At 59.9% G+C, this 26534-nt stretch overlaps 7 protein-coding genes across 7 annotated transcripts; 3 read left to right on the plus strand and 4 right to left on the minus strand.

The window, feature by feature from the left end:
- Window positions 1–206: 206 nt before the first annotated feature.
- Window positions 207–1454, plus strand: PMK1 (MAP kinase Pmk1; the record flags this gene model as incomplete). Its single annotated transcript, XM_028635004.1, has 4 exons — window positions 207–319; window positions 390–585; window positions 643–1024; window positions 1078–1454. 4 exons carry the CDS (start codon window positions 207–209, stop codon window positions 1452–1454), a joined length of 1068 nt encoding a protein of 355 aa, XP_028492386.1.
- Window positions 1455–2584: 1130 nt separating this feature from the next.
- On the minus strand, window positions 2585–3691 carry OXR1 (oxidation resistance protein 1; the record flags this gene model as incomplete). Its single annotated transcript, XM_028635005.1, has 1 exon — window positions 2585–3691. The coding sequence occupies one exon, from the start codon at window positions 3689–3691 to the stop codon at window positions 2585–2587; it is 1107 nt and encodes a 368-aa protein (XP_028492387.1).
- Window positions 3692–4835: 1144 nt separating this feature from the next.
- D7B24_000754 (uncharacterized protein) lies at window positions 4836–7160 on the minus strand (the record flags this gene model as incomplete). The annotated part of the gene is made up of 1 exon (XM_028635006.1): window positions 4836–7160. The coding sequence occupies one exon, from the start codon at window positions 7158–7160 to the stop codon at window positions 4836–4838; it is 2325 nt and encodes a 774-aa protein (XP_028492388.1).
- A 274-nt stretch (window positions 7161–7434) lies between these two features.
- D7B24_000755 (uncharacterized protein) lies at window positions 7435–7938 on the minus strand (the record flags this gene model as incomplete). Its single annotated transcript, XM_028635007.1, has 1 exon — window positions 7435–7938. The coding sequence occupies one exon, from the start codon at window positions 7936–7938 to the stop codon at window positions 7435–7437; it is 504 nt and encodes a 167-aa protein (XP_028492389.1).
- A 3475-nt stretch (window positions 7939–11413) lies between these two features.
- Window positions 11414–13699, plus strand: D7B24_000756 (uncharacterized protein; the record flags this gene model as incomplete). Its single annotated transcript, XM_028635008.1, has 2 exons — window positions 11414–11438; window positions 12036–13699. 2 exons carry the CDS (start codon window positions 11414–11416, stop codon window positions 13697–13699), a joined length of 1689 nt encoding a protein of 562 aa, XP_028492390.1.
- A 5270-nt stretch (window positions 13700–18969) lies between these two features.
- On the plus strand, window positions 18970–20988 carry MCA1_1 (Ca(2+)-dependent cysteine protease; the record flags this gene model as incomplete). Its single annotated transcript, XM_028635009.1, has 5 exons — window positions 18970–19082; window positions 19235–19361; window positions 19437–20341; window positions 20744–20913; window positions 20963–20988. 5 exons carry the CDS (start codon window positions 18970–18972, stop codon window positions 20986–20988), a joined length of 1341 nt encoding a protein of 446 aa, XP_028492391.1.
- A 683-nt stretch (window positions 20989–21671) lies between these two features.
- Window positions 21672–26068, minus strand: LAMC1 (Laminin subunit gamma-1; the record flags this gene model as incomplete). The annotated part of the gene is made up of 2 exons (XM_028635010.1): window positions 21672–21975; window positions 22050–26068. The coding sequence occupies 2 exons, from the start codon at window positions 26066–26068 to the stop codon at window positions 21672–21674; spliced, it is 4323 nt and encodes a 1440-aa protein (XP_028492392.1).
- Window positions 26069–26534: the final 466 nt, after the last annotated feature.

Below are 26534 nucleotides of genomic sequence, written 5' to 3' on the forward strand. Positions count from 1 at the left end.
CGGACCAACAAAGACCACCAAAGCGCCCTATTGTGTGTGTTTCTGTTTCGACATCAGCCTGTCAGCCTCACCAGCAGCGACCAGGACGGGCTCTTCAACACCATATAATTTAGGCGGACTGCATAGCTCCTGATCCTCCACCAGTTTGACGCCGTCTCCTCTACACCAGACGACCACCCCCAACAAGCTCGTCGTGCACCAGAATCATGTCGCGCAGCAACGCCCCTAATCCCTCGGGATCCCGCAAGATCTCCTTCAACGTCAGCGAGCAGTACGACATCCAGGATGTCGTCGGCGAGGGCGCCTACGGTGTCGTCTGGTATGTCTCGCCTCCCCTGTCGCGCGTTCCCCAGCGTCTCCCGCCGCCTCGCTAACAAGCGCCCGCCCAGCTCGGCGATACACAAGCCTTCGGGCCAGAAGGTCGCCATCAAGAAGATCACCCCTTTCGACCACTCCATGTTCTGTCTGCGGACCCTGCGTGAGATGAAGCTTCTGAGGTACTTCAACCACGAGAACATCATCTCCATCCTCGACATTCAGAAGCCCCGCGGCTACGACACGTTCAACGAGGTGTACCTCATCCAGGTAGGCTGAGCAGCATGTGCGCCCGGGACGACGAGCGAGCACGGTTAACAAGCCCAGGAACTCATGGAGACGGACATGCACCGCGTCATCCGCACCCAGGACCTCTCCGATGACCACTGCCAGTACTTCATCTACCAGACGCTGCGCGCCCTCAAGGCGATGCACTCGGCCAACGTCCTCCACCGTGATCTCAAGCCCTCGAACCTGCTCCTCAACGCCAACTGCGACCTGAAAGTGTGCGACTTTGGCCTCGCGCGCTCGGCGGCGTCGCAGGAGGACAACTCGGGCTTCATGACGGAATACGTCGCGACACGATGGTACCGCGCGCCCGAGATCATGTTGACGTTCAAGGAGTACACCAAGGCCATCGACGTGTGGTCCGTCGGCTGCATCCTCGCCGAGATGCTCAGCGGCAAGCCCCTGTTCCCGGGCAAGGACTGTAGGTGTTTTTGCCGCCCCGACGCCGTGTGCCGCCTCCACTGACGCAGACAGACCACCACCAGCTGACGCTCATCCTCGACGTCCTCGGCACGCCGACGATGGAGGACTACTACGGCATCAAGTCGCGCCGCGCGCGCGAGTACATCCGCTCGCTGCCGTTCAAGAAGAAGGTGCCGTTCCGCACGCTGTTCCCCAAGACGTCGGACCTCGCGCTCGACCTGCTCGAGAAGCTGCTGGCCTTCAACCCGGTCAAGCGCATCACGGTCGAGGAGGCGCTCAAGCACCCGTACCTCGAGCCGTACCACGACCCGGATGACGAGCCCACGGCGCCGCCCATCCCCGAGGAGTTTTTCGACTTTGACAAGCACAAGGACACGCTGAGCAAGGAGCAGCTGAAGCAGCTGATCTACCAGGAGATTATGCGGTAGGCGAGGTTGATAGACGGCGTCCTTGGCAGTGCGTGGCGTGGCGGTGGCGGTGGGTAGGTCGGCAAGACCGCTGTCCGGCGATGGATAGGCAACGATTTCTTAGCATTCTATTGGTGTGCGGCTGCGTGCCTTGATGTATGTTTGCCGTGTGTATCTTCTGTCTGCGTGGTTCCATCATGGCCAGGATCTGTTCCAAGTCTTGGATCCGTCGGGTTGATCTGTGTTGCACGAGTACTGCCATTGCATCCCGGGCCATTTGTGCTTGCCCATCCAACTTTCCAAGGTCGGGGGCAGTATCTGGGTTCCCATCATCTGGCGATCCACCACCGGTCCACGGCATTCGATGACGGAGACCACCATGTTGACGTATGTGCTGAGCGAGGTCAAGCCCGCTCCTCCCAGGAGGGCGTCCATCGCCCATCGGTCAATGCGATGGGCCCTCTCCAGTTCTATCCCCAAGACATGGAGGCACGGTGCATGCAGGTACGGTTTGAGGAACTTTGGGATGTTTTGACTGTTTTTTGTGTTGTCTGCCTGGTGCGTGTCCGTCTGATGTGTACATGACCTGTTGGTCGCACATGCGTCTTCTGTCTGTGTGTTTCTGTCTGCATTTCTGTCTACATGTCTTGTCAGCATTTCTGTCTACATGTCTTGTCAGCATGTCTTGTCAGCATGTCTTGTCAGCATGGCGCTCATGTGCATCGCCGTGGTCGAGGTGTGGCGTTGCCTATGCCGAGGGCAGGTTCTTATGCATCGCCGTCTGCATAGCTTGGAGATGTACCATCTGAGGCATATCTGAGGTATATCTGGGGGCAAGATGTGGACAAGTCCATGAGCGACCTTGTCCTGCGGCATCAGCTCGTTCCTCAGGCGTGTTCCTCAGGCGGTTCAATAGGGTATCATTCGCTCATCTAGCTGATTTTGTCCATGTCCTTCTGTTCTTCTGTCCTTCTGGCCGTCCGCGGCTGGCATACATCTTTCCGCCTGGTCGTCTTTCGCCTGGCGTAGATGGGTCTCTGCAGTTCTGTTCGGTCCGACGCGACCCAGCCTCGCCGCCTGCGTCTCCAGCACCCGCTCAGCACCCGCTCAACACCCCCTACGCCCCCAGCACCCCCTACGCCCCTACGCCCCTACGCCCCCAGCACCCACAGCTCAACGCCCAAGACGCCAAACTTGTCGCCCTCGTCGCTGAGCGGCTCGTTGCCAAACGTCAGGCTGCGCCCGCTGCGGCCGCGCGCGAGCCCGCCGTCGAGCCAGAGGCCGTAGTGTCCGTCGCCGGCGCCCATGCTGAGGAAGCCCGTCTCGCAGTTGATGCAGTACTCGTTCTCGCCAGAGTAGGGGAACGCCTTGAAGCGGAGGGCCGGGACCGGTGCCGGTGCCTGTGCCTGTGGTGCTGCTGGTGCTGCTGGAGACGAGGCGCCGGCGGGTGTCTCTGAGGGTGTCGTCTCTGGCTCGCCCGTCAGGAGGTCGGGCGCGATGGTCGTGCTGCGCGCGGCGGGGGCCGTGTCGGCGGAGGGCGGCGGCGGCAGGGCGGCGATAGCCGAGGCGCGCCAGAGGAAGCACTCGCCGTTGCCGAAGTAGCCGGGGGCGGGGCGCGGGTGTTCGGAGAGGTAGGCGCCAAAGGTCTGTTCGTCAGCGGGAGGAACATGTCGGCAGAGAGAGGGAAGAGAGGAAGGGGAGAGAAGAGAGGAACATGTCGGCAGAGAGAGGAGGAACATCTCGGCAGAGAGAGGAGAGGAGAGGAACATCTCGGCAGAGAGAGGAGGAACATCTCGGCAGAGAGAGGAGAGGAGAGAGGAAGAGGAAGGGGCGAGACGTACCCCTCCCGCATCATCGCGCACAACGAGCACAAAGCCGATGCGGGCGCCCTGGACGGCGGCGGCGCGGGCGTAGAGCGTGTGCAGGCTCGCGCCGTCCTGGGCGAGGCTGTAGACGAGGCGCCAGTGCTCGACGATGCGCAGGCGCTCGGGCAGCCGGCTGCGGACCTCCTCGGCGACGGCGCGGCCGAGGAGGCGGGCGGAGGCGGGCGTGGCGGCGCGGTGGCCGTCGAGCACGACGGGGTCGAGGGGCGGCGGGCGGAAGGGACTCGCGGTGCGGCGCAGGTGCGGCGGCGTGTAGACGCCCGTGACGCCGGCGAGGGGGTCGGTGTGGGCGTGGGCGAGGTGGCGTGGGCCGGGGGGCGCGTCGTCGGCGGCCATGTCGGCGGAGGAGAAGTGGCGGGTTAGGCTGGACCACATGATGCTGGGCTAGGGGGCGCGGGGGGCATGCGATGGGGTGGTGGTGCTACGCAGAGGCCGAGGTGACGACGTGATGAGCGGAGAAAGGCAGCGTGTCCTGATATAGGCAACAGAGCCGAGTGGGGACGGGCACGCAGGCAGTCGTCGACAGCGGGAGGTCAATGTGTCAAGATGGGCCGTTGCCGTCGTGCTGCTGTGGCGATCGTGCTGCTTTGGCAATCGAATGCAATCAATGTGTCATGCAGCGCGGCTCGAGACGGCCAATGGTGGTGGTGGTGATGGTCTTGGATGCGGGGTCTGATGTGGTGTCTGCTGTCTGTGAGTGGACGTAGTTGGACGTTGAATGTGGACGTGGAAGATGGTGAATACGTAGAAGATGGTGAATGAGGCTGGGACAGCAGATGGAGTCCCCGAAAGTAAGTTGCTCCCTACCTGGTAAGATCGGTCAGGACTCTTGCGGTGAGGAGCATCCCCACCTTGGGTCCGGAGCAGAGGAGGGGCAGAGGAGCAGCAGAGAGCAGGCTGAGGAACGGGACAGGACAGCCCTACCGCCCTGCTCCACCGCCACGTCGACGTCAGCCGCGCGCCTCGACACGTGCAGCCTCACCAGGCACATCACGACCTTGCCTGACCCAGCCTCACCCAGCTTCACCACATCGCTTCCCCTCACCTACCTCTTATCACCACTCACAAACCACTCACATCACTACCACATCACATCACCACTCACATCACCACTCACATCACCACTCACCTACCTCACATCACCATCACTTCCCCTCACTTACTTCACACCACCACCACATCACCACCACATCACATCACAGATCTATCAGCCACAGATAAAATGTGTCTTGCTAGACGACCGCCTAGGCATCTACTACTACACTACATCCCCACCGCCAGTGCGGCCCGGCGTCTTTTCCCGTCCTGTCCCTGCACCCCCCTACTCTGGTATAGCGAATGGATATAGTCAATCATCATGGTCCCGTCCCCGCCCCCAAACTAGCACCAACAAAGAACGGCAACGAGCGCTGTCTCCCGCGTCGGGTATTCAAACACATCTCTGCTCCTTCGCCTGCCTGGTATATAAACACGGCCTAGCTCCCCTCCACGGCCTCAGCACCTCGACGCCCTCGCGGCCTCACATCGCCTTGCCGACGCTGCCCTGCGTCTGCTGGCTGCCGCCGCTGAGCCTGCGCCGCTGCTCGCCCGGTCGGTACCCCGACGTCGGACTGTCCGTGTCCCACCGCCCCGATGGCCCCGTCGGCCCCACGTCCGGCCCCGGCTCGCTCCACCCGGTCGAGCCCACGCCGCTGCTGTACTTGCTCTGCATGCTCTCGCTGCGCATGTGCGCCGCCGACGGCCGACGCAGCGCCCCCGACACCCGCCCGCCGACGACGCTGCTGCCCTGGCTCGACAGTAGGTCCGGACGCTCGAGGTCAAACGGGTCCGACCGCCACTTGTTGCGCCGCGCCGTGAAGCTGTCGACGCTGCCCCCCGACTCGCGGTACACCGAGTCGTACCGCGACGACCGCGCCACCTGCGTGCTCGGCGGCCGCGTCGTCAGCCCGCCCATCGATGTGCCGCGCGACCGCCGCAGCGCCTCGATGTAGTTCTGGCCTGCATTGGCCGCGAACCCCGGCGCCGCCACCGCGTTACTGTCGTCAAACGGGTTCGTCGGCGCCGCCCGCGTCGGCTCCGCCGGCAGCGCGTGACTGTCCGAGAACGGGTCCGGGTTCTTGTCGACGTTGAGGCCGAGCCCGCTGAGGAAGTGGTCCATCGACGCCGTGCTGCCGTGTTTGCGGCTGGCCCGCCGACGCTGCGCCTCGCGCTCGACCTCCCTCTCATCCATGCCGAGGAGCGTCAAAAAGTCCGGCTGACCGACATTGTTGTTGACCGTCTCGCTCTGCTTCTCGCGCACCGACGCGAACGGATCAGGGTCCATGGGCCCGTTGTTCCGCGTGCGCCAGTTGAAGAGGGCGTCCATCTTGAGCCTGTCCCACCAGTCGCGGGCGCGGTCCTGGCTCGTCACGACGACAGCCGCCGGCGCGCCCCGGCTCGATGCGTTCGACCCGTGACGGCTGTGGCCCGAAAGGTCCGAGTACGCCAGCTGCGACTGCTCCTTGCTGAGCACGGCGCTCGAGCTGCGCCGGTGACCGAACGAGAAGACGCCGCCGACCTGGCCGCGGAGACGCATGAGGCTGTAGCCGAGCGCCGCCTTGAACTTGGTCGAGCGGGGCGTCGGTCCGACGGATTCCTGGTCGAAGATGTAGGGACGCTCCTTGCGCATCGACGGCGGCTGCGTCGAGAGGGGTGTCAGTAGCGTGCTGCGCCTCTTCTTCTTGTTCTTCCGCCAGAACCAGAAGAGGAGCGCGCAAATGGTGAGGAAAGCGACGCCGCCGACGACGGCACCGGCGATGATGGCTGCCGACATGCCCGAGGATCCACCGTCGGCGCTGCTTCCTGGCAGCGGGCTCGTGAGCAGAGGCGACTCCCTGCCGGTCGTCGTCACGGCGTCTTCGCCGGCTCGGCTTCCTCCTCCGCCAATGGGCACGGGGGCGCTGGTAATGAGCGAGGCGGCGTCGTCTGTCGACGAGGCGCCTCCCAACGGCGCCTCGACGTCGCTCTGGGGCCCGTCTACGTTTCCTGGGTTGGCCTGTGTGGGGGCTGTTTCTTGATCAGTCCGACTGCTCTCTACAGCGGATGGCTGCGTGTCAGATGTGGAAGGAAATACAGGGGCGAGGGGGGAGGTGGGCGGCGTCAAGACGGGCGCGGCCGGCGGCGACGGCACCAAGACGGACGTTTCTGTCGTGTCGCTGGCCGTCGTGCTCGACTGGGCACCCGTCTCTCTGCCGGGGGCTGGTGATGATGGGGAGAGGGAGGGCAGGCCCGGCCTGGGCTGCTCGTCTGCTAATGGGGGAGGACGGATGGGGGAGGGGGGTGTCAGAGAGGGCACGAGAATGGGACCGCGGCCGTCCTCGGCCAGCGGGGGCGGCCGCTGGGGCGTGGGAGGCACGAGAGGGTTCTGTATTTGTGAGGCGGGAGGAGGTGTGATGACGGTGCGGATGGGTTGTGGGGGTGCAGAGGGAGTGATGACAGGTGAAGGGGAGGCTGTGGTCGTACTGGATGTACTCGTTGGTTCACGGGATTCCTGCGGCGGCGGAGGATCCGCTTGTGTCTGCCGCGGTGGTTCTGCCTGGGGCGGATCACGCTGGGGCGGATCTGGTTGCGGCGAGGACGAGGCTCTCGCGGGCGTGTCATCTTGCGGCGGGTTCTGCTGCTGAGGCGGCGGGTTGGCTGGCGTCGGCGTCTCGCGCGCAGGAGGCGTCGGCGTGGGCTGCTGGGCGGTCGTCGTCGGCGCCTCTCTCGTCGTCTGCTCCTGGCGGCCCTGTTTGGGGATGGCGGTGCAGCGCCTGCCGTTGATGCTCGTGAGAAAAGCCCCGTCCGGGAGGTTTGGGCTCGACATGTCGAGAGATGGTGTATATAGGTTGAATTTCGTTTGGCGATGCCTGTCGCTCCTGGCAAAGGAATGTGGTCGTCGGTCTCGTCTGCCGTCGATATGTCTCTCGATCCTGTGTCGATATCGCCAATGTACGTGTTTGTCGTCGGGCCGGAGGTCCAAGGAGAAGGAGAAGAAAAAAAAAGGCAGACCGGCCGGGTCGAAAGACGGGTGGTCGGTCCAGAAGAAGAAGACGCAAAAACTAAGGAAGCCTATGCGGCCATCTAGTCTGCGGAACAGATCATACAGGCCGTAGACGCTGATGATCTGGACAAAGTTGGGTTGTCGAGAGCAGGGAAAGAGGAGAGAGAGCACAGCTCTCGAGGTTGTCCTGACGGGTACTGCCTTGTTGTATGGAGGTGACGAGTTGGGCGAAGCGGGTGAAGGCTGGCGGCTCAAAGAGGAACGATGCCTGCAGTGATGCCTGTCGAAGTAAGATTGCGGTTGATGGGAAGCGGAGTGCTAGTGGTGAAAATTGGCCGAAGGAGAGGGGGCCCGGAAGGAGGATCACGATGGCGTGGAGGAGTGGAGGAGAGTTGGAGGGGGGGGTGGGCAGGACGAGAGCGGGAGAAGGGAGATCACGCAGCAGGCCGAGCTGGCTGGCTTGGTTGACCTCGACCTGGGTGACCTGGCTGAACTGGTTGACGTGGTAGTCCTGGGTTGTCCCCGTAGTGCTGTGCCATGACTGACGATGTGCTGGTGGACTCAGAGGGGCCTGGCCAGGCGTTGATCCCGGCGTGGGCATGGGCGGCTGGTTGTTTGATAGATGACAGTGGAGGGGGAGGATTGGTTGACGAGGCTTCGGCAGGGGCTGGGCTGTGGCTCGAGCGTGTCGGACGGAGAGGCAGGCGCATGGTACCTTGCAGGGCAGGGGCAAGAGGGGCATGAGGGCAGGGGCACTAGGGGCATTAGGGGCATGAGGGGCTTCAGGGGGTCGACTTCTGGGACCTTTGGGGCGTCACCGAGGGCCCTGACGTCGGAAGCGCAGGGAGCACCCCGTTCTGCGGGCACTGTTCCTTCCAGGCGACACGTTCTCTCGAGGCGACAGCCCCCGGTCTGTGACAGACCTGAAGCACTGAAGCCCTGGAGCCCAGCGCCCTCATCCCTGCCGCACGACCAATGCGGCGGCCCACTTATTGCCTCTTTCCAACCTCGACGCGAGCCATGTACTGTAGCGTCTGGAGGTACCGTAGAGACTGGAGGTCGTAGCACCGGATCCAACTTCCATGAACAAGCCACACCTGTAAGGTACGTGGAGCTATTGACAGCCGACTATCGAATGCCACCCTCCTCTTCTTTTGTCTGCCCCGAGCTACTGTACGGCGCATCACGACCTCAACGGCCTGGCTGCCCGCTGACAGTATACCGAGTGCTACGACGTACATGAGCCACCTCGCTTGCTTCTTGAGTACGGCAAAGAAGGCAGCCCCAGGACGCAGCTCGACACACACTTGACGCACCTCTCGTGATGAATGCACACACCACCACTCGACCCATTAGATTAAAGCAGGCTTAGTCCACCACATACACAGACACATACACATTACACACGCCTTCTCCGTCTGTCTGTCGTCTTGTCTGCCCAACTGCCTCGACCCGCGTGCGCCACGCTTGCGCAGGCACCATCCTCGCTGCGGTGTTTATCTGCCTTTATAATTACGCTGGCGTGCCGTCGTGGACCAACACCAACACCAACGCAAGAGAAAGCGAGCTGGCGTGCGCTACCGACAAACCTACCGCGTCCGAGCAGCCCGGCCTTCCATTTGAAAAAGGAAAGCAGCCCGAACCATCAGCTGTCCTGGTGCAAAGCAGCAAACGTCCAAGCGAGCGGGTTTTCCACCTCGTGATTCTTGTTTTTTTTTTGGGGGGGGGGGGGGGGGGGTTGTTTTTTTGCTCACTCTCCCTCGCTTCCATTTTGTGGGCTTCTCCGTCGTCTGTTGTACGATGGAAAGGACGAGAACGTATCATCTTGTTTCTCGCGACACTGAGAAACGCAGTAAGGGGGAAGACGAGGTCACATCAGAGGTGCTTCACTGCAACGGTGGTGCAACTTTATTCACTTCTCCTTCTTTTTTTTTCTCTTGCGCTTCCTTGCATCGGAACGAACAATGACGGACCCCTCCGCTGCTCGTGCTCAACGTGCCTCCTTGTCTCCTTGCCTCATGACATCGTACAGTGAGGTAGTAAGAAAACCCACTCGGGGAACCGAAAATAACAATACTACGACGCAGGCAGGGGGGTATGTCTCCGCCCCGAGGGGGACCTGCTCTGACCTCTCGACCTCTCTCTCTCCCCCCAACGCCGGATCAGGCCAGACAAACTCGGTCATAAGGTTCTCCAGAATGGGACCCCGCTGTGGTTCACGATTGGCAACCAACGGGTACTAGATGATGTTTTGCCGTTTCACCCGCTTCACGGGCCAGGTGAGAAACGCATCATGCCGAGGCTTCTGCGTTGCATGTTGAGTGGGTTCGACTCGATCATGGTGTTTTCTAGACAAAAGACAAGAAACCAACGGATGTGGGCAATGGTCATGAGCGACGGCACACCGCCACGCCGACAGACACTAGTCGTCTTGTCGTCCCGTCCGTTTGAGATGGCAGGTTGTCCATGGTGCATTCTAGGAAAGGAACGCCAGAGGCGAGAGAGATCGACGAGGAGCCGCGCGCGCGGGCTAGAGGGCAGCGAGGGAGGACAGCCACGCGACTGGCGAGACACGATCCAAAACAAGGCCCAGCCAGAACGACGGCGTGGCAAGCTCACGGCTGTCTCGATGGCAGGGAAAGGCGGTCGACAGTCAACGCCAGAGACACACGCTCGCGTGCGGACGGTGTGGCAGATGCGGTGGGTCAGGGTTCAGGGGAGCAGGAGGACGACGTCTGGATCAGGCAGACGGGAAAGTAAAAGCACCGGCCCTGACTAGAGCACTGTACCACATGTACTTACTGTATGTACCTACCTACCTACCTTGGGTGCCTTGGGTAAAAGGTAGGTGCCCAGAGAGCAGACCTCACTAGCCAGGAACAGGGCCAATCAGTCCCCATTGATGTCTGACACGGTTCTCGAATGGCGGCACCGGCCCGTGCGACGCCGCTCCCCGCAGAACGGTGGCCTTGACCCAATCAGGTCAGCACATCACCGATACCTCGAGGCAGCGGGTGGACGCTGGGCAGGACCTAGGCTCGACCCCTCACTCTTTCCCTGCTTCCTGAATCCCGCCCACTCGTCACTGGTCCGGGCGGTCTGGACGTCTGGACCGGCTGGAATGGACGGCCAGGTTGCTTCCTGCCTGATTTGACCTCACGTCACTCGAATCGACCCCTCAAACTGAAGGTGCACACGACACTGCACTTGCCTCTACGTCCACGTCAAGTCACTCGCAATACAATCGTCGCGTCGTCTGAGAATCCCCTCACGGCCAGACGATTTCCCCAACACAGACTACTCCTCTGCCCGAGGCACGGATATCGGGATTGACAGAGCAAATCAATGCCAGTGGACTGTGCGCTGAATACCTACATCGAAACCCTCTCGCTGCTCACCGCCACCTCCAGCCGTTCACACACTCGCTCTGTGTGTGCCTCTCTCTACGTCACTCGCTCGAGCTCCCTATCTGCCACCGACCCAGGTATCTGCTCACCCAAATTCTAAGGCCAAGGTACACTGCGTCGCCTTTGCCTCGCCATCGTACCAGCGTCCCATCGTGAGACGCCTCCCGGGCCACCCGCCAACTGATTGCCGGTCAGCAGCAGCAGCAGCAGCATCTCATTTCCAGACACCCAGACAGTCAACCTAGCTTTGCCTTGGCTGTCTTGGCCAGCCTTTTGGAACACCACACAGCACACTCTTACCACCACCACCATTGGCATCAGAGCCTCGCCCTCCACCCCCCCCCCCTCTCCCTCCATCGATCGACGGGTATCGTCATCTCCCCCCCATCTCCACCAAGCCCAACAACCTCACACCAAAAGCCTCGCTGCGCACAGGCGTTCGCCGGCTTGTCCACCTCGCTTCGACCGAACATCACACAACCTTACTTTTTGGCTCATCAGCTCGCCCACCGCCATCTCAGGTGGCTATAGCCGTGGGCTGCTGTTGGTTGATAGCACGAGGCGTGGAGGCAAGCGAGATCCCTGAGCCGTCTGCGACCGCCATTGTCCAACTCCCCCAGTCATCACAACCACGCGGCATCGCATAGCATCCGCTAAACAGACCCCGTCATGTTCGGCTCCTTTCCCGCCATTGGTACGTCGGTTGCGTCTTGTCTCCTCACAGTCTCTGCTTCCTATGCTCTGCTTCCTATGCTCTGCTTCCTATGCTCTGCTTCCTATGCTCTGCTTCCTATGCTCTGCTTTCGAGTCTCTGCTTTCGAGTCTCTGCTTTCGAGTCTGCAAAGTTTCAGCCTGGGTGTAAGCCTGCGAATTTGGCTCTGCCTCTGTCTGCCTCTCTCTTTTCCCGTTCAAATCGTCTTTGCTACCACGCCCCTGCACCCCAAGCCTCCCTCCTCCATCCCTGTACGCATCGACCCTAGCGAAACGCTTCATCTTGATTCCCAAAGCACTGCCATGCACTCTTGCCTTCCCACGCTTGCCTCCTCATACCGCGTTCAGTGTTTCCCGTGCTTGATCTGCTCCCCTGGTCCATCCCCCATGCCGGCATGCCAGCCTTCCGGCTTTGTGTATGATGCCCTTCTGCATTCCCTGTCCCGATTCTGCTGTACAGTGTCTGAGGCCTGTATATGTCTGTCAGTCGACCATGACTATACCCATGGCGGGCCACCATGACACGAGTCTCTGCGCCGCCATCCATCACGTTGGCGTCATCAAACTTACACCAGTATAGCTAGCCTACCACGGTACGCCAAAATCGATCCCAAGGACATTCCTCCACCGACCCCCGTCGCCCTACCTCACAGCCAGCCTCAGCTGCAATCACCACCCTCGCCACCTGCATCCTCCGCCCAGCCTCTGGTCCACCTCATCCAGACCGTCTATCGCCCCGGCCAGGTTGCGCCCTCCATCTTCGAGGCCCTCGGCGTTCATGTAATCCCCGACACGGCTGTCGCTGACTTGCTGCCCGACCCGGCTTATGTCCCCGACTTTGCCACCTGGGATGCGCTGTCAGTCGACGAGGCCCGGCAACGCAACGATGAGACCAAGCGTCCTCTGAACACCGGCGTTCAGTCTCCGGGCTGTCAGACCTACCAAGATCGCAAGCGCGAGCTGTCCATCTCCAACCAGGATGCCTATCGCGTCGTGAGACGCCTGCCGCCGCTCAAGGGACAGCAGCAGGCTCGATTGGGAAACGCCTACGAGTTCTATCGCTGCTTGGAGGCATTCACGACATTTTGGGATGACACCTCAAAGCCTACCCCTCCCGCTCACGACGCTGCTACTGCTGCTACCGCAGATGACTCATCGGCGAGTACGGATGTGTCCACCCAAGGAGAACCGTCGGAAGAGCCAGTGCATGCTGTCAGGACGGCGGCCGGCACCTCGATGCCTGGTGACTATCGCCAGAATCTCGTGAATGCCTTTCTCAAGCTCGTCGCCTACGACTTTGGCTGCAATGCCTCTGCGTCGCGCGCTGAGCCCCGTCTTCACCTGATCGCACCCTCCGCCGCGTCTTCTTCCAAGACCAGCAGCGGCTCAGGAGAACCGCACCAACGTAGCTCGTACTTTGCTTCGGGTTGCACTTTCATCTTCCGCAGTCCACGCACCCGTGATGCCGCTCGACAGGGCCTTGTGGATGGACCTCTCGGTGCCGTTTCGGCCCGTGCGTCCGCAAACTTTGATACAGAAGCTGACCACACCATTGACTTTGCCCGTGAGATTGTCGCTGCGCTCATCACAGCCCAGCACCGCGCGCGCGAGGGCAAGACGGAACGCCGACCCGGCGATGGGCAGTGGTGGACGACCGAACGGCGCTGGGGTGGTGGCCAAGGCGGGCCTATCGGTCGGGAAGTCGATCGAGACGTCGTTGCCGGCGACAAGGACGCCGCACCAAGCAACGAAAGGAAAGCTGAGCAGGCGACGGCCGCGCTCGGGTCATCCTCGTCAGGCGCCAGACCGGGCGCGGCACCGGGCATGCCTGTCAGCAAACGGCCGCGGAAGCAGATGAGCATCTATGACAACTATCGCATGGTGCGTCCACCTTCGGCGTCGTGGGACCAGAAGACACGATATGAGGCCATTGGAAAGGCCAGGGGGGCGGGATACGATGACATTTTCGTCGTGAGCTCGCTGTTCCACCACGTCAGCATCTTGCGGGTGAGGGTGCCGGATCGGCTGCTCGAGGTACTAGGCGGTGCGCCCGATGAGTACGTCGGTGGCAAGCGCAGCTGGGGTGGGCTGGAGGTGCGGAGGAGCCGATGGTTTGATCTGTTCCTCGTCGACCAGAGGATCGAAGCCATGGAGATTGTCTGGGGCGTCATGGCGTGGATGATGAGGGCGCCCGAGCCGGAGCGCGGCTCCAAGGAGGAGGACGTCAAGATGGCGGGCACCTGACTCGCAGGGTCGAGGGGCTGCCACTTTCCGGTCCCGAGCTCATGGTTAGGCTGGGTGGAGGGTAAAGGCAGCGGCAAGGGAGGGTGAGTATGGGCGGCATTTTCGCATAGCATGCCTTTTCGTCTTCTCGTGCGGCAACGGGTCGTAGATCTCTTTCGTCAAGGGGGCCTGCGGGTACGTCTTGTGTCTCAGCCAGCGTTGCGTGGAGTCGCAGTAGTCTGGCTTCAATCTACCGACAAAGAGTCGTTTCACGGTCGTGGTCTCTGGTGTCGCTTTTGCTGACAGACTTTGGTGATGTTTGTTGGTGCAGTCACGTGTCCGCGTAATGTCCCGAGGGACTCTACAACTCGTTTGGCCTTGGTTCCAAGTGTGAACAGAGCCTATTCTCGCCGTGAACCCAAGCGCTGGCATCCGTACATCGGATGTGGCTCATTGTAGACTTGTCCAAGCTCACGTTCTACTATTTAAACTATTGCGGCACGGTATACACTTGGAGGAGAAGCACAAGCTGAATTCGTATATGACGGCGCAGACATTTATTTGATCAGAGGGTTGCACTATCTGCGTCTCGGTCACATGTATACACCTATTCGCAAGAGGAAGGCTGGAAAAAAATATGTAGGTTGCGGGAGGGGGTGGCCCTGGATCGAAGTATTCGCCAACTTTGGAGGATTGGTCAACTCCCAGAAGCACAGGCTGTACACCAAAGCTGTGATGTCACCTTCACACGAAGAGAACGGCTCACGCATAGATGTGCTGGGTTTTGCGGACAACTTGGAGCCGTGATCTTGGGCAATGGGTTGATCTGATTTTAAGTCGTGCCGTTCGATCTGGACTTGCTGCTTGGGCGGAGTCACGAGGTGGCAGCATCGGCGCCTCATGCCTCGCATATTTCTGATCGGAGAACTGGCCCCGACCAAGCAGCGCATGCTCCTTGTGCGTGTAGTGGTTTCCATGCAGTGCGCCTAGGCCGTTGGCTCGTCATCCGTTGTTGGCTGGGACAGTGGGTTGAAGTCACTTGACAAGCATCAGGGCGGACAGTTCGCCATGACTACTGAGAGAGGACAATTCGCCATGAGTACAGGATGAAAGCCGGAAATATCCACAGTCCATTGATGTCGACGGTACTGAAAGGCAGACTGTCCCTTCGTTTCGATGCCATGCTCTCGTGACTATCAGAGTGTGGGCATCGTTAAGAGACAAATATCCCTGGTGGGCGTTACAATACGTGTGCGTGGTAACACCTACACATCCGATGCTGCCGTGACAGTCACCCCCGCCATCCCTAGCCACCACGTTTCAAGTGGCGAAAAGACTGCTGCTCGACTTCTGATGCTAGCCACGGATAGATGCTACGTACGCAAACCACCTGCACTGATTCCCTGCGTCTAGAATGACGACCAGATCTACACACTCTCTGAAGCTGAATAGTATCGCCTGGTCCGTTTGTCAAGACCTCAGAACGAAGGTGCTTGCGTCCTTCCTTTCTGTCCTGCACAACCATGGGCATCAACAACAGCCAAAGGCTGGCACCTCAGCGGGCAGAATAACAGAACTGCAAAACGTCCTGTCTCAACACGTGAGCGCACTCCGGCGTCCTCATGCACGCACTCCGGCGCCCTCGTGAACGCCCCGACATCCTCGTGAACGCACCTGTATCATCCCTAGTTGCTCGGCGGCCTCATTCATCTTCCTGTATCACATCGGACGGCTTCCCCGAGTCAACCTCATCTGCGCCCGAACACAACATCACAGTCACCTACGGTACACACAGGCCAAACGAGGCAGGACCTGCGTCCCAGCCCTACGGTCACAGACAGCGGACACTAAATCATCGAGATGGTGTGCGCGACCCCGGATCAGCATGCACCACCGAGGCTTAGCATAGCACAGCACGCACAAAAACAGCAAGCCAGCAAGACACCCGCGACCGATGAGGTACATCGCAAGACGCCACCCATGTCACAGCATCCACAGGCGGCAGCACGCGGGGGCAGTGTAGCATCGTCACGACAGATCAATATGTCCGAATCGGGACCGGCTTGTCCGTGCTTGTCGTACAGGAAGCCACAGTTGGGCGGGATGCCTCTCAACGTGGCATGTTTAGGTGATCGCGAGGGTGTGGCAGATCCGGGGGCCGTCGTCTTCCGGGCGCCTGGCTGTGTGGTCTTCAACCGCGACGGGGTGCACATGTGTGTGGTCCCAGCAGACCGGAGACGAGCCGAGTCGGGCTCAATCTGGAGTCCAAGCTCCGATGACTGCATGTGAGATGGATGCAGCCATGGGTACGGAATCTGTTCTGAGCTGCTGCTGCATCTTTCCATCCCCCCACAGAATCGATAGGAAGCAACATAATTGAACGATGCAACAGCACTACAGGCCGGCAACTCCTTGATTGGCCACGTGGCAAGCGGTGCTCATGGTCACGGGAACGGACAAGGCAATAGTGCTGCTGCGGCTGCCATGAGCGAGGCCACGACAAACATGTGCTTGGGGGTTAGGCTCCGTCTCCTCCTGCGACTTTTGACTATCGACCGATGCGCGCCCCGTCCCAAGAAGCACGTGTGTGGTCGCGATAGAGCCGGGAGCGTCACAGGGATGGTGCGTTGTAGTCGCCTGCCTATTGGACCATGGAGGGCAAAGCTCCTACTTCGCGAGCTGCATGCCCTGGTCGTTCAGGCGCGCCACGAGGATCGGCGTGACCGGAACCTTTCCCAGTCGAGCATGGGGAAAAGAGCCGAGCCCCCCCTGGAGGTGCATATCGCTGCACATTTTGTCCATGATTGCAGTGATGGCCGACGTGATATCGATGCAGTGTGTTTCGGGTGCGCCAATGGACATGGCCCAGAAAAGAAAGCAGATCGATGTTTTTGGCGACTTTGGGTCGATAAGGCAGCCGCATGTCTCGTCTCATCTCATGCAGGCGCAGACGAGTCGAGGCGAGGACAGCAGAGGGGCTGGTGGTGCTGAGCAGCACGACGGCGATGAGCTGCCTGCTTTTGCATGTGCAACGCCTTGCCCTGCCCTGACCTAAGGGGAGTCACAGGCTCGCCACGATCGTGGTTCGGGCCGTTGAATGGGGCACGACACGAGCAACGACGAGAAATGTCCGGCAGTTGTTGTGGAATGATCGATGCCGTGGGCCGTTCTGAAGGCTAGGGTGTTGGGGTGGAAAAACGTGTATGTGATGGTTCTGGACCCTGAACTTGGCCACATTGGTGATGTTCCCCGCGAAACGGCGTCGAGGGCGGGTCTCGAGATCACAAGAGTAGAGGCCCCTTGGGACAGAAGCGAGAAAAGGCGATGGAGTTTCGGCATGCCCCACGAAGCTAGGCGTTAGGCATACGGTCGACGAAGGAGGGAGCGGACAAGAGAGGCATGACGACTCGCCTAGTCATGTCGTACGAGGGGGCGAGAATTTTCGCCCCAGATGCTGACGTGCGCTGAGCAAGACTGGACGATTGTCGAAGCGCAGTCTTCGACTCCGAACGCTTTCACGGTCCGTCTCGAGAAGCGAACCCCCCTTGGGTGCGGCTGAGGATCAGGCGCCGGACCCTGGTTTGTTGATGTTGCAGGGCGTGGCCGACCTGGCAGACCTTGCAGGTTGTGCAGGCATGGCAGGCATTGCAGGACTCGAGCTGAGCCTTCCAGCGAGTGAGGACTGCGAGACCGTCATCGAACTTCGTCAGTGATGATGATCGCGCACGCTCAAATGACATTGCCAATGACATTGGCCAAGGCATGGCAGGTCATTGGAGAAGCAACGTGGACCAAGGCCTTGTCGGTAAAGTGGGCGGTGTCTTTGCTAGGCGGCTGTCAATTGCCGAAAAGGGTTTGGGACGGTGCCTGGAAAGCTGAAGTCGAGAGGTGCGGCGAGTCGAGAGGGAAAGATGCGCACCTCTGGCAGAAGACCAATGTGGGCAGGCAAGGCAGGTCGGAACACAAGAAAAGTACTTTGACCCCGCTGCACTATCAGTGTGTACTTCCAGCACATGGGGCGGGGCAGTCAGCTTGCTCTGCGCCTGCCAGAGTCAGCAAACTGCCCGCTGACACGCCGCTGCCTTGGGTATCTAGCTAGGTAGGTAGGTATGTACCTTAGCTTGCTTAGGTAGGTACTCGGGCCTCGGCGTCGTCAAGAGTGCCCCCAAGATTAGCCCAAGATTACCTACGCATCCTTGTTAGTGCCCAATGACACGGTACATCTGATCCCACCTAAAAGCACCCAGGACCCAAGACCCAAGACCCAAGACCAAGACCTAAGATGCCCCACACCCGGCAAGTCCGCCCGAGCCGTCAAGCGCACGATGGGCAGGGCAGTGGCAGTGGCAGCTCCAGCGCCAGCAGCGAGGCAGCGAAAGAGGCAGTGATGTGTGGCATCCCACTCTGTGGAAGCTGAAGTTGCGTGAGTAAGGGAAGGTAGCCACGGCGAGGTCGCTCGTCGCTGCCAGACAACAGCCAGGCCAAGCAGCAGCTCCTGGCCTTTTTGGGACATGGAAAATTGTCCCGAGGCAGGAATAAGGTACCAGCAACTTCCACTGTCGTCTCGGTCTCGGTCCTGCTCCTTCTCTCACGTTCGCTTCATCGGCCCTCCTCTTCTCGTTCTGGGCGGCCCTCTGACCTCTGACCCTCTCCGACCGACCCTCTCTCTGCCCCTCGCACACACCCAGAAAACCTTCCCCCCTCCCCTCATTTTCCTCTCTTCTATATCCCTACCTACCCTACCGCACCGCACCGCACCACACCGCTCGCCCTCGTCCTGCCCTAACGACTGCCGACGCGGTTCTGGACATCTCCGGCTGCCGCCTCGCTCGACACACCTCTCGCATCGCTAGCCTCCCCCCGCGTCGCTCACCTCGCCTTTGACCCTTCCACCCCCACCCCCCCTGGTCTGGTCTGGTCCCTCCTCCACTCCTCTTAGCACCCGGAGCATCACGATACAATCTTCAATAGCTCTGTTCTCGAACACCCCTCCCCTCTCTCGGCTCCTGCTGAACAAGGGATTCGCTTGCCTCCGCTAACGGTCCGCTCCACACCATCGCGACATTCACCTCATAGACGCCTAGACGCCTAGACGCCTGGTCTCTCGTCTCTCGCCTGGGCTTCCCCTTCGCCGTCTATAAAGCCACGCGCCATCCCGACCTGTCCGTGTCAATCGAGGACTGATCTCACTTTTGACCTCGTCACCCACCTCCTCGAGTCGCCTTGACGGCCTCGCGCCGCTCATCTTGTCACCGAGGCCTGCTTGCCCATACCGCCCGCCGTCCATCACCATGTCCGGCTATCCGGGTCAGGGTTACCACGGGGGAGGTTACCACAACGGCCCCCCTCAGCAGAGCTACCCCCCCCAGCAGCAACACCAGCAGCACCAGGGCGGCTACTACCCGTATGTTTCTCGGTCTCCTCCACGCGACAGCAACCCCAACGCTCATCTCTTTCCCTCCCTCCGTCTCTCTCTCTCTCTCTGTGCGCCTCGACCACTTCGGATCTCATCTGGTGCACAGCCTTGAGCCTTGCTGACCCAATCCTCCACCGCAGACCGCAACAGCCCACCTACAATGGCTACCAGCAGCCTCGACCTGGCCCTCCGCCCGGCGCCGGCCCCGGTCCTGGTTACGGCTACAACCAGCCGCCTCCCCAGCAGTATGGCGGTTACAACGGACCTGTCAGTATTCCCCCAATTGCCGTCGTCCGTCCCACGCTGCGTGTCTTGGACTTGTCACACTGACCACCGAATCAGCCACCGCCTCAGCAACAGCAGCAACAGCCCTACAACGGCGGCTACGGCCCGCCGCAGCCCAATTACAACAGCAGACCCGCCATGCCCACAGTCAATTCAAATGCCTACGTCCACGGCAACCACAACGCTCCGGCGCCTCCTCCGACAACGCCTCAGCAGTTTGGCCATGGCGCCCCGAGCAACTACAACTTCCAGTACTCCAACTGCACCGGCAGGAGGAAAGCGCTCTTGATCGGCATCAACTACTTTGGCCAGCGCGGCCAGCTGCGGGGCTGCATCAACGATGTGAAGAACATGTCGGCCTATCTGGTGGAGAATTTTGGATACAAGCGAGAGGACATGGTTATCTTGACGGATGATCAGCAGAACCCCGTCAGCCAGCCGACAAAGCAGAACCTGCTGCGTGCCATGCACTGGCTGGTCAAGGATGCCAGGCCCAATGACTCTCTCTTCTTCCACTACTCGGGCCATGGCGGTCAGACCAAGGATCTCGATGGCGATGAGGACGATGGCTACGACGAGGTCGTGTATCCTGTCGACTTCCGCCAGGTCGGCCACATTGTCGATGATGAGATGCACAGGATCATGGTCAAGTCTCTGCCTCCCGGCGTCAGGCTGACTGCCATCTTCGACTCGTGCCACTCCGGTACCGCCCTCGACCTTCCCTACGTTTACAACACCCAGGGCATCCTCAAGGAGCCAAACCTGGCCAAGGAGGCCGGCCAGGGTCTTCTGGGTGTCATTTCGTCGTACACGCAGGGCGACATGAGCGGCGTGGCCAACAATATCATGGGTTTCTTCAAGAAGGCCACCAACGGCGATGACGCTCACCAGCGTACCATGGCCACCAAGACGTCTCCGGCAGACGTCATTATGTTCTCCGGCAGCAAGGATGACCAAACCTCGTATGTATACCCCAGCATATATGTCTCTTATGTTTGACGACGAAAACCTGGATGTTGGTCTTGATTTTATAGAAGAGGGAGGAAAGCGATTTCACACAGTCGGTGCTCACCGCATTGCTGGGAGTTTGGGAGACGGGAGTCCATTGGGGACACAAGAACTGGCAGCCACCAGCCAGCTTTTCGATTATGGCTTTTTTCCCCTTTCCGTTTTAGCAGTATAGGAAAGATTCTTGTCTTTACGTCCTAGACGCGAAGTCGGCCCATGTTGTGGCCCGATTTTGCGTCTGGGGCGACGAGTCACGTTGGATCACTGGCGCGCCGCAAGTGCGGAGGGCCACCAAGCATCCTTGTTCCTGGAGCAAGCGTCGACGATGTGGGTACGGATGCTAACTACCGTTATAGTGCGGACGCCACTATTGCTCAGCAGGCCACCGGTGCCATGTCGTGGGCCTTTATCACGTCTCTCAAGAAGAACCCCCAGCAGAGCTATGTGCAGCTGCTCAACAGCATCCGTGACGAGCTCGAGGCCAAGTACTCGCAGAAGCCTCAGCTGTCCTGCAGCCACCCGCTGAGTAAGTCCTCTCGCCTAGATGGTGCCTCGTTCGTTACTGACGACCACAGACACGAATCTTCTCTTCGTCATGTAATCATACCTCACGCGTTACGGCCCCGTCTTGTATATGAAAAAGTTTCAGCGCTCGCTTCACTGGGCTCGAATCAGCGAATACCCCTGGATAGGGTGGCAGTTTCAAGAGCAGGAAGGAGGGGGAGGGTAAAGGCCTTGCATTTTTGGTTCACGAAGAGAAGTGGGATGGATGTGTTTTTGTTTCGGAAAGATTCAATGGAGACTGGCGATGTTTTTGTTGGACAAGTGAGAAAGCAGTGGCCCAGTTTGGTAGTTGCACGATTCTGTAGTAGCAGCGCATACTCGTAATGCAACCTTGTCAAACCATCTTGGTCCGAACTTGGTGCAGAGGTGTCAATGAACTCGTCGGAGCAGCCGTTGCCACAGGAAGATGGTGCTCTGCCGACATGTCGCGAGTCACAAAGCCACTGCTAACATGACTGAAGGAAAAAGTCGCACAAGCGGGATCATGACATTCTTCATTCTGGCCAAGCCAGCCCTCTCATGCAAAACCCGAACCCCAAAACCCATCATAACCTTGACGCCGTCCATCCCTGCCCTTTCAAGGGCTAGTGCACGCATTGTACCCAAACAACGCCAACAAGCGGCATAGCATATCGTGCCCCCCGTCCCGCCATCCAGACCCTCCTCGCCCAGCGGAATCGTTTCCCGTCCGACGACAACAACAACATACCCACGCAGCGCTCAGACGGCGTGCGCCTCCTCCTCCCGGACGACCTTGAGCCCCCTCCTCTTCTTGATGCGGCGCATCTCCTCGACCCTGTCGGCGAGCTTCTTGCGCGTGGCCTCGTGCTTGGCCCACTCGCGCGCGCAGATTTTGGCCCGCGCCACGAACCGCGCCATCGTCGCCACGGCCTTGAAGGTCGGGCGGGACCCCGGCGGGCGGGCGAGGCGGCCGGCAAGGCTCGGCGGCGGGGCGGCGAGCGCGCGGCGGCTGCCGAGGACTTCGGTGCGGATCTGCTCGAGTTCGCGCAGCTGGGCCTTGTTGCTGCGGGGAGAAGAGACAGGTTAGCTGCGTTTTGTTTCTGCTGCTGCTGTTGCAACGGGGGACAGTGGACGTACCATGTGTGAGCGACCTCGAGCTCCAGCTGCAGGAACTTCTTGGCGTACGCCGCGTCGGCGCGCATGCTGACCTCGCGCTCCCAGCGCGCTTGCATCCACTCCATCTGGAGCGCCATGCCGCGGAGCTCCTTGCCGTGACGTTCCTCGGCGCCCTCGGCCGCGCGGATCACCGTGTCAATGGCCGACTCGTTAAGCGTGTCGTACACGGCGGGCCCCTGCGGCGCCGTGTCGGCGGCGGCCTTGAGCTCGCGAATGTCGCGCTGGAGCTTCTCGGCTGTGAGCCTGTAGGCGGCCCGCTCGCTGCGCGTGCGCTCGAGCTTGCGGCGGAGGGAGGCCTCGGCGGCGGAGAGGGCGTCGATGGCGTCTTGCTGCTGCAGCACGTCGTGTTCGAGCGCGTCCGTCTCCGCCTCGGACCGCTGCAGGAGCTCCTGGAGGTTGCGGTGCTCGGACGACATGCTGTCGAGGTTGAGGCGGCTCGAGGCCGCGGCTTTGCGCTCGCGTTCCGACTTGTCCAGCTTCTGGCTGAGACGGCGGAGGGCTTTCTCGTGGAGGACCGTAACTTCGTCGGCGTCACGCTGCGCGTCTTCGAGGGCTTGCTCGAGCGACGCCTTCTGGTCTTCCAGGTCGTCGAGGCGGGACTGGAAGTCGCGCTCGATCTGCCCGATCTTGCGCTCGGCATCGCGCGCCTTGGTCTTGAACTCTTGCACCGATTGCTGAGCTGATGAGAGCTGAGTGCGGAGGCTGTTGACCTCCGACGGACGAGCGGACGTGCTGGAAGAGTTTGGCGATGCGATGAGACGAGACATTTCGGCCTCGTGGGCCTGGCGCTCGAGGTCTGCAATCTGTCGCTTGAGGTTCTTGACAATGTCCTTGTGCGCTGATTCACGTTGCAAGAACTCGCGCTCCCTCTGTCGGGCAGTTGACAGGTCGCGACGGACAAGTGACAACTCGCTGTTGCCCTCCGTGACGTTACCGACGGGGACATTGGTCGTGGCGGCGAGTTGATCTTCGTAGTCTCGGATGCGTCGCTCAAGCTCGCGGATGGTCCTGCGCGTGGATGAAGACTCTGGTCCATCAGAAGACGACGCCTCTCTGAGCTTGGACTGTAGTTGGAGGATCTCCTGGTTGAGACGCTCCTCCTCCTCCGCAGACTTGTCAATCTCATCTTCCAGCGATCTCTCGAGCGATCTCCTCTGCTCCATGAGCACGTTGTTCTCCTCCTTCAAGCGGCGCACCTCGTTGTCGAGCTTCAATTTGGCAGTCCGCAGGTCGAGTCTCTCGCGATCGACGCGTAGAGTCTCTTCGCCTGAGTGCTGCAGCCTCTTCATTTCACTTTCGACCTCGTCACGCTCAGCCCTCGCTTCAGCGAGCGAGTTCCTCAGCGAGCGCATTTCCAGATCCAGAGATGCAAGCTGGTCCTGCAGGTCCTTCTTCTCCTTGCCAAGCTTGACCACCTGGGCGGTTGAGTCATCTAGTTGCGTCTGCAGTCGTTCGAGGGACGCACTGGCGCGCGTCTCGTTCTGCTGGTATGAGCTGGCGGTACCACGGGCCAGGTCGGCAGTGCGGCGAAGGGACTCGAGTTGTTGCTTGAGGTCCTCGCACTCGCGTCGAGCAGCTTCAAGCTCCTCGCGGGAGTGTTCAGACTCTTCATCCAGTGTCGTTTGCAGAACCTCGACCTCATCCTCTAGTGATTCGATCTTCTCTGACTGTGATTTGTAGTCAACCTGGGTTTGCCGCAGATCGTCTCGCGTCGCGGAAAGTTCATTGCGCAACTCCGTGAGCATCGACTGTCGAGAGTCGAGATCTTGTCGCAGGTCGGAAATTTGGCGGTTGAGACTGGCTTGCTCGTTCTTGTGACGCTCAGCCTCACTTCGCAACGCCTCCTGAAGTTGTGCCTCTTTTCCGGATAGGTTGCCCTCCGCTTCGCGCAGCCGAGCAATAGTGCTTTCCAGGCTCGATGCTTTCTCTTGTGCTCGGTCACGCTCCGACTGCAGCGTGCGGCGGTCCGTTTCCCATTTCTCGCTGTCGTTGTCGTACAAGTTGTCTCGTTCGCGGATCTCGGCTTGAAGATCCGAAATTTCGTCGTTGAGGCGGTCGATATCTCCCTTGAACTGATTGCGAATGTGTGTCTCGATTCCCAGGGCATGATCACGTTCCTGAGAGAGGCTCTCTTCCAACTCATCGACGGATCTCTGCAACCGCGAAACATCACGCTGCAGAGAGGCAGACTCGCTGGTCAACGCGTCGTGTCGTGTCTGGAGCAGGCTCTTCTCGTCAATCCGCGCTTGAAGTTCTTTCCTTAGCTCTTCGACCTTCGTAACGAGAGAATGGTGCTCTTGTTCAGAGAGGTCCTTGCTTTGCCGTGTCTCCTGGATGGATGATTTGAGGCTGCGGTTTTCAGTCATTGCCTGAGAAAACTCCTTCTCCAGTGTTGCGTATCTCTCATCAGCTTGCTCCAGCTCCTTCTGCAGGCGGGTGAGTCGTTCTTCTTTTTGACGACTAAACCCCTTAGTGACGACTGATTTGTTGGCCATCTCCTCCTGCAGCTCTTGCAAATCGCTCTCTGCCCTCTTCTTGTTCGAAATGGCGTCGTCAGCCTTGTCTTGGATTTCGTCGACTTGAGCCTCCAACCGTCGGATGCTGGCCTCGAGGTCTTGAATGGTGTCTCTGGCGTCCTCCAACTCGTCGTTGGCCGACGAACCGGCCTCGGCCTTTCGTTCGAGCTCGAGAATTTTTTGCTGAGCCTGCTTGGACTCGTCCTCGGCCTTTTGCTCGAGTTCGGTGATTCTTCGCAGCGCTTGCCGGGATTGCGTTTCGGCCTCCTGCTCCATCTCAATCATCCTCCGTTGTGCGTGCTTGAACTGGGCCTCCGTTTCTTGCAGTTTGCTTTCGAGATCTTTGAGTTGCTCGTCGTGTTCTCCAGCAGCATTTGTTTCTGCCCTCTTCAGCCTGGCTTTGTAATCCTCGATCTCGTCTTCGCGTTCACCCAGGACTTCGTCCTTCTCGTTCAGCTTGGCTTGGAGATCATCAACCTGGTCTTCGTGTTCGCCAATGAGGCGGTCCTTTTCGCGCAAGTCTGCTTCCAGGTCTCCGATTTCGTCTCGCAGCTTCTCGACCTCTGCCGAATCTCCCTTTTCTTGTTGCACTTGGCGCTGCAGATACTCTATATCTGATTCCTTCTCCTCCAGTGACTGTTGGAGACGGTCAATCTCAGCCAACTGCTTCTCGTCGGCATACTTCTTCTTGGCCTTCTCCTGCAGCTGGAGCATCTGTTGACGGTAGCTCTCGAGATCCTTTTCGGCCGTCGTCAGGTGCTTCTTGTACTTCTGCAGGTCGCGTTGCATGGTGACCTTGTCGACCTTGAGCTCCGTGTTCTCCTTGAGAGCCGCCTCGCTGAAGCCGGGCCCGGCTTTTCGCAGGGCTTCTTCGAGGAAGTGAATCTTGAGTTTCAGGCCAAAGTTCTCCTTCTCGATCCGGTCAATGACATTTTCTTGTTCGCGCAGCGACAGTTGGTTGCCGTCCTGCAAGGGGCCTTTGCCGTCTCCTCTCCTCGGCAGTGGTACGAGCGGGGTCGAGTTGGCACTACTCGTGTCGACCTGCGGCAGCGTGTTGTCGACGTAGGAGGCGTTGCGCGAGTACATGGACGCGTCGGCGTTGGGGATGGGCGTGAGGTCCTCTTCGATCCTGTCAAGGGCGGCGGGCGTCGCTGGCACGGCGCCGTTCTCTTTGCCAAAGGCGGCGCGTCGTGCGCTGTTCCGCGTGGCCGACTTGAGCATGGGCGTGAATTCGGCGCCCTGCAGCGGCAGGTTTCTTCGGTCGGCCAGAGGTCCGCGACCGCGTGGTGTGCGGAGGCTCGGTCGTCCGTTGCGCAGCTGTTGAAAGATGTTCTTGTCCTTGGCCGGTGACTGGAAGGAGACTTCTTGCGACATGTCAAAGTCGGGCTGGCGATCGAGATATGTCGCGTCGCCAACGTTGGTCCCTGGCGTGTCGAGGACACCGCCATAACCGGGTCGTGCCATTGTTGGGTGGCTCGGGGGGGGCGAGTTGATGTTGTGGTGGTGGTGGTGGTGATGTGGGTTAGCAAGTCGAATGTATGTTTATCTCGTCGTGCGTAGAGACATGGATGCAACGAAACATAAAGAACTGTAGACCAGCAAGTATAGCACGTGAAGCTCGGCAGTTGTGAGGCTGGCGATAGAAACTGTACGATGCAAGCTTTCAACTGCGTCGCGGTGCAAGGCTGAGAGTAAAAAAAAAACGGAGTAGGTGACAACGCGACTTGTGCTTGCCTGCTTTGCGAAATATGGACGTGATTCAACTTGCAATCGCGAGGGTGGCTCTTGCGCCCGTGATGCAATGGACGAGGCGCGTTTTCCCCAGTTTGTTGACATTCCATCCATATTGGGTTAGTTTCGTTTACTTTCTTGGGCGGTAATCATGACTAAGGCTGTCGGCCAATCAAGACACCAATTCAAACTACCCCGC

Source organism: Verticillium nonalfalfae (genome assembly GCF_003724135.2).
Source record: "Verticillium nonalfalfae strain VnAa140/NRRL 66861 chromosome Unknown scaffold_111, whole genome shotgun sequence".
NCBI lineage: Eukaryota > Fungi > Ascomycota > Sordariomycetes > Glomerellales > Plectosphaerellaceae > Verticillium > Verticillium nonalfalfae.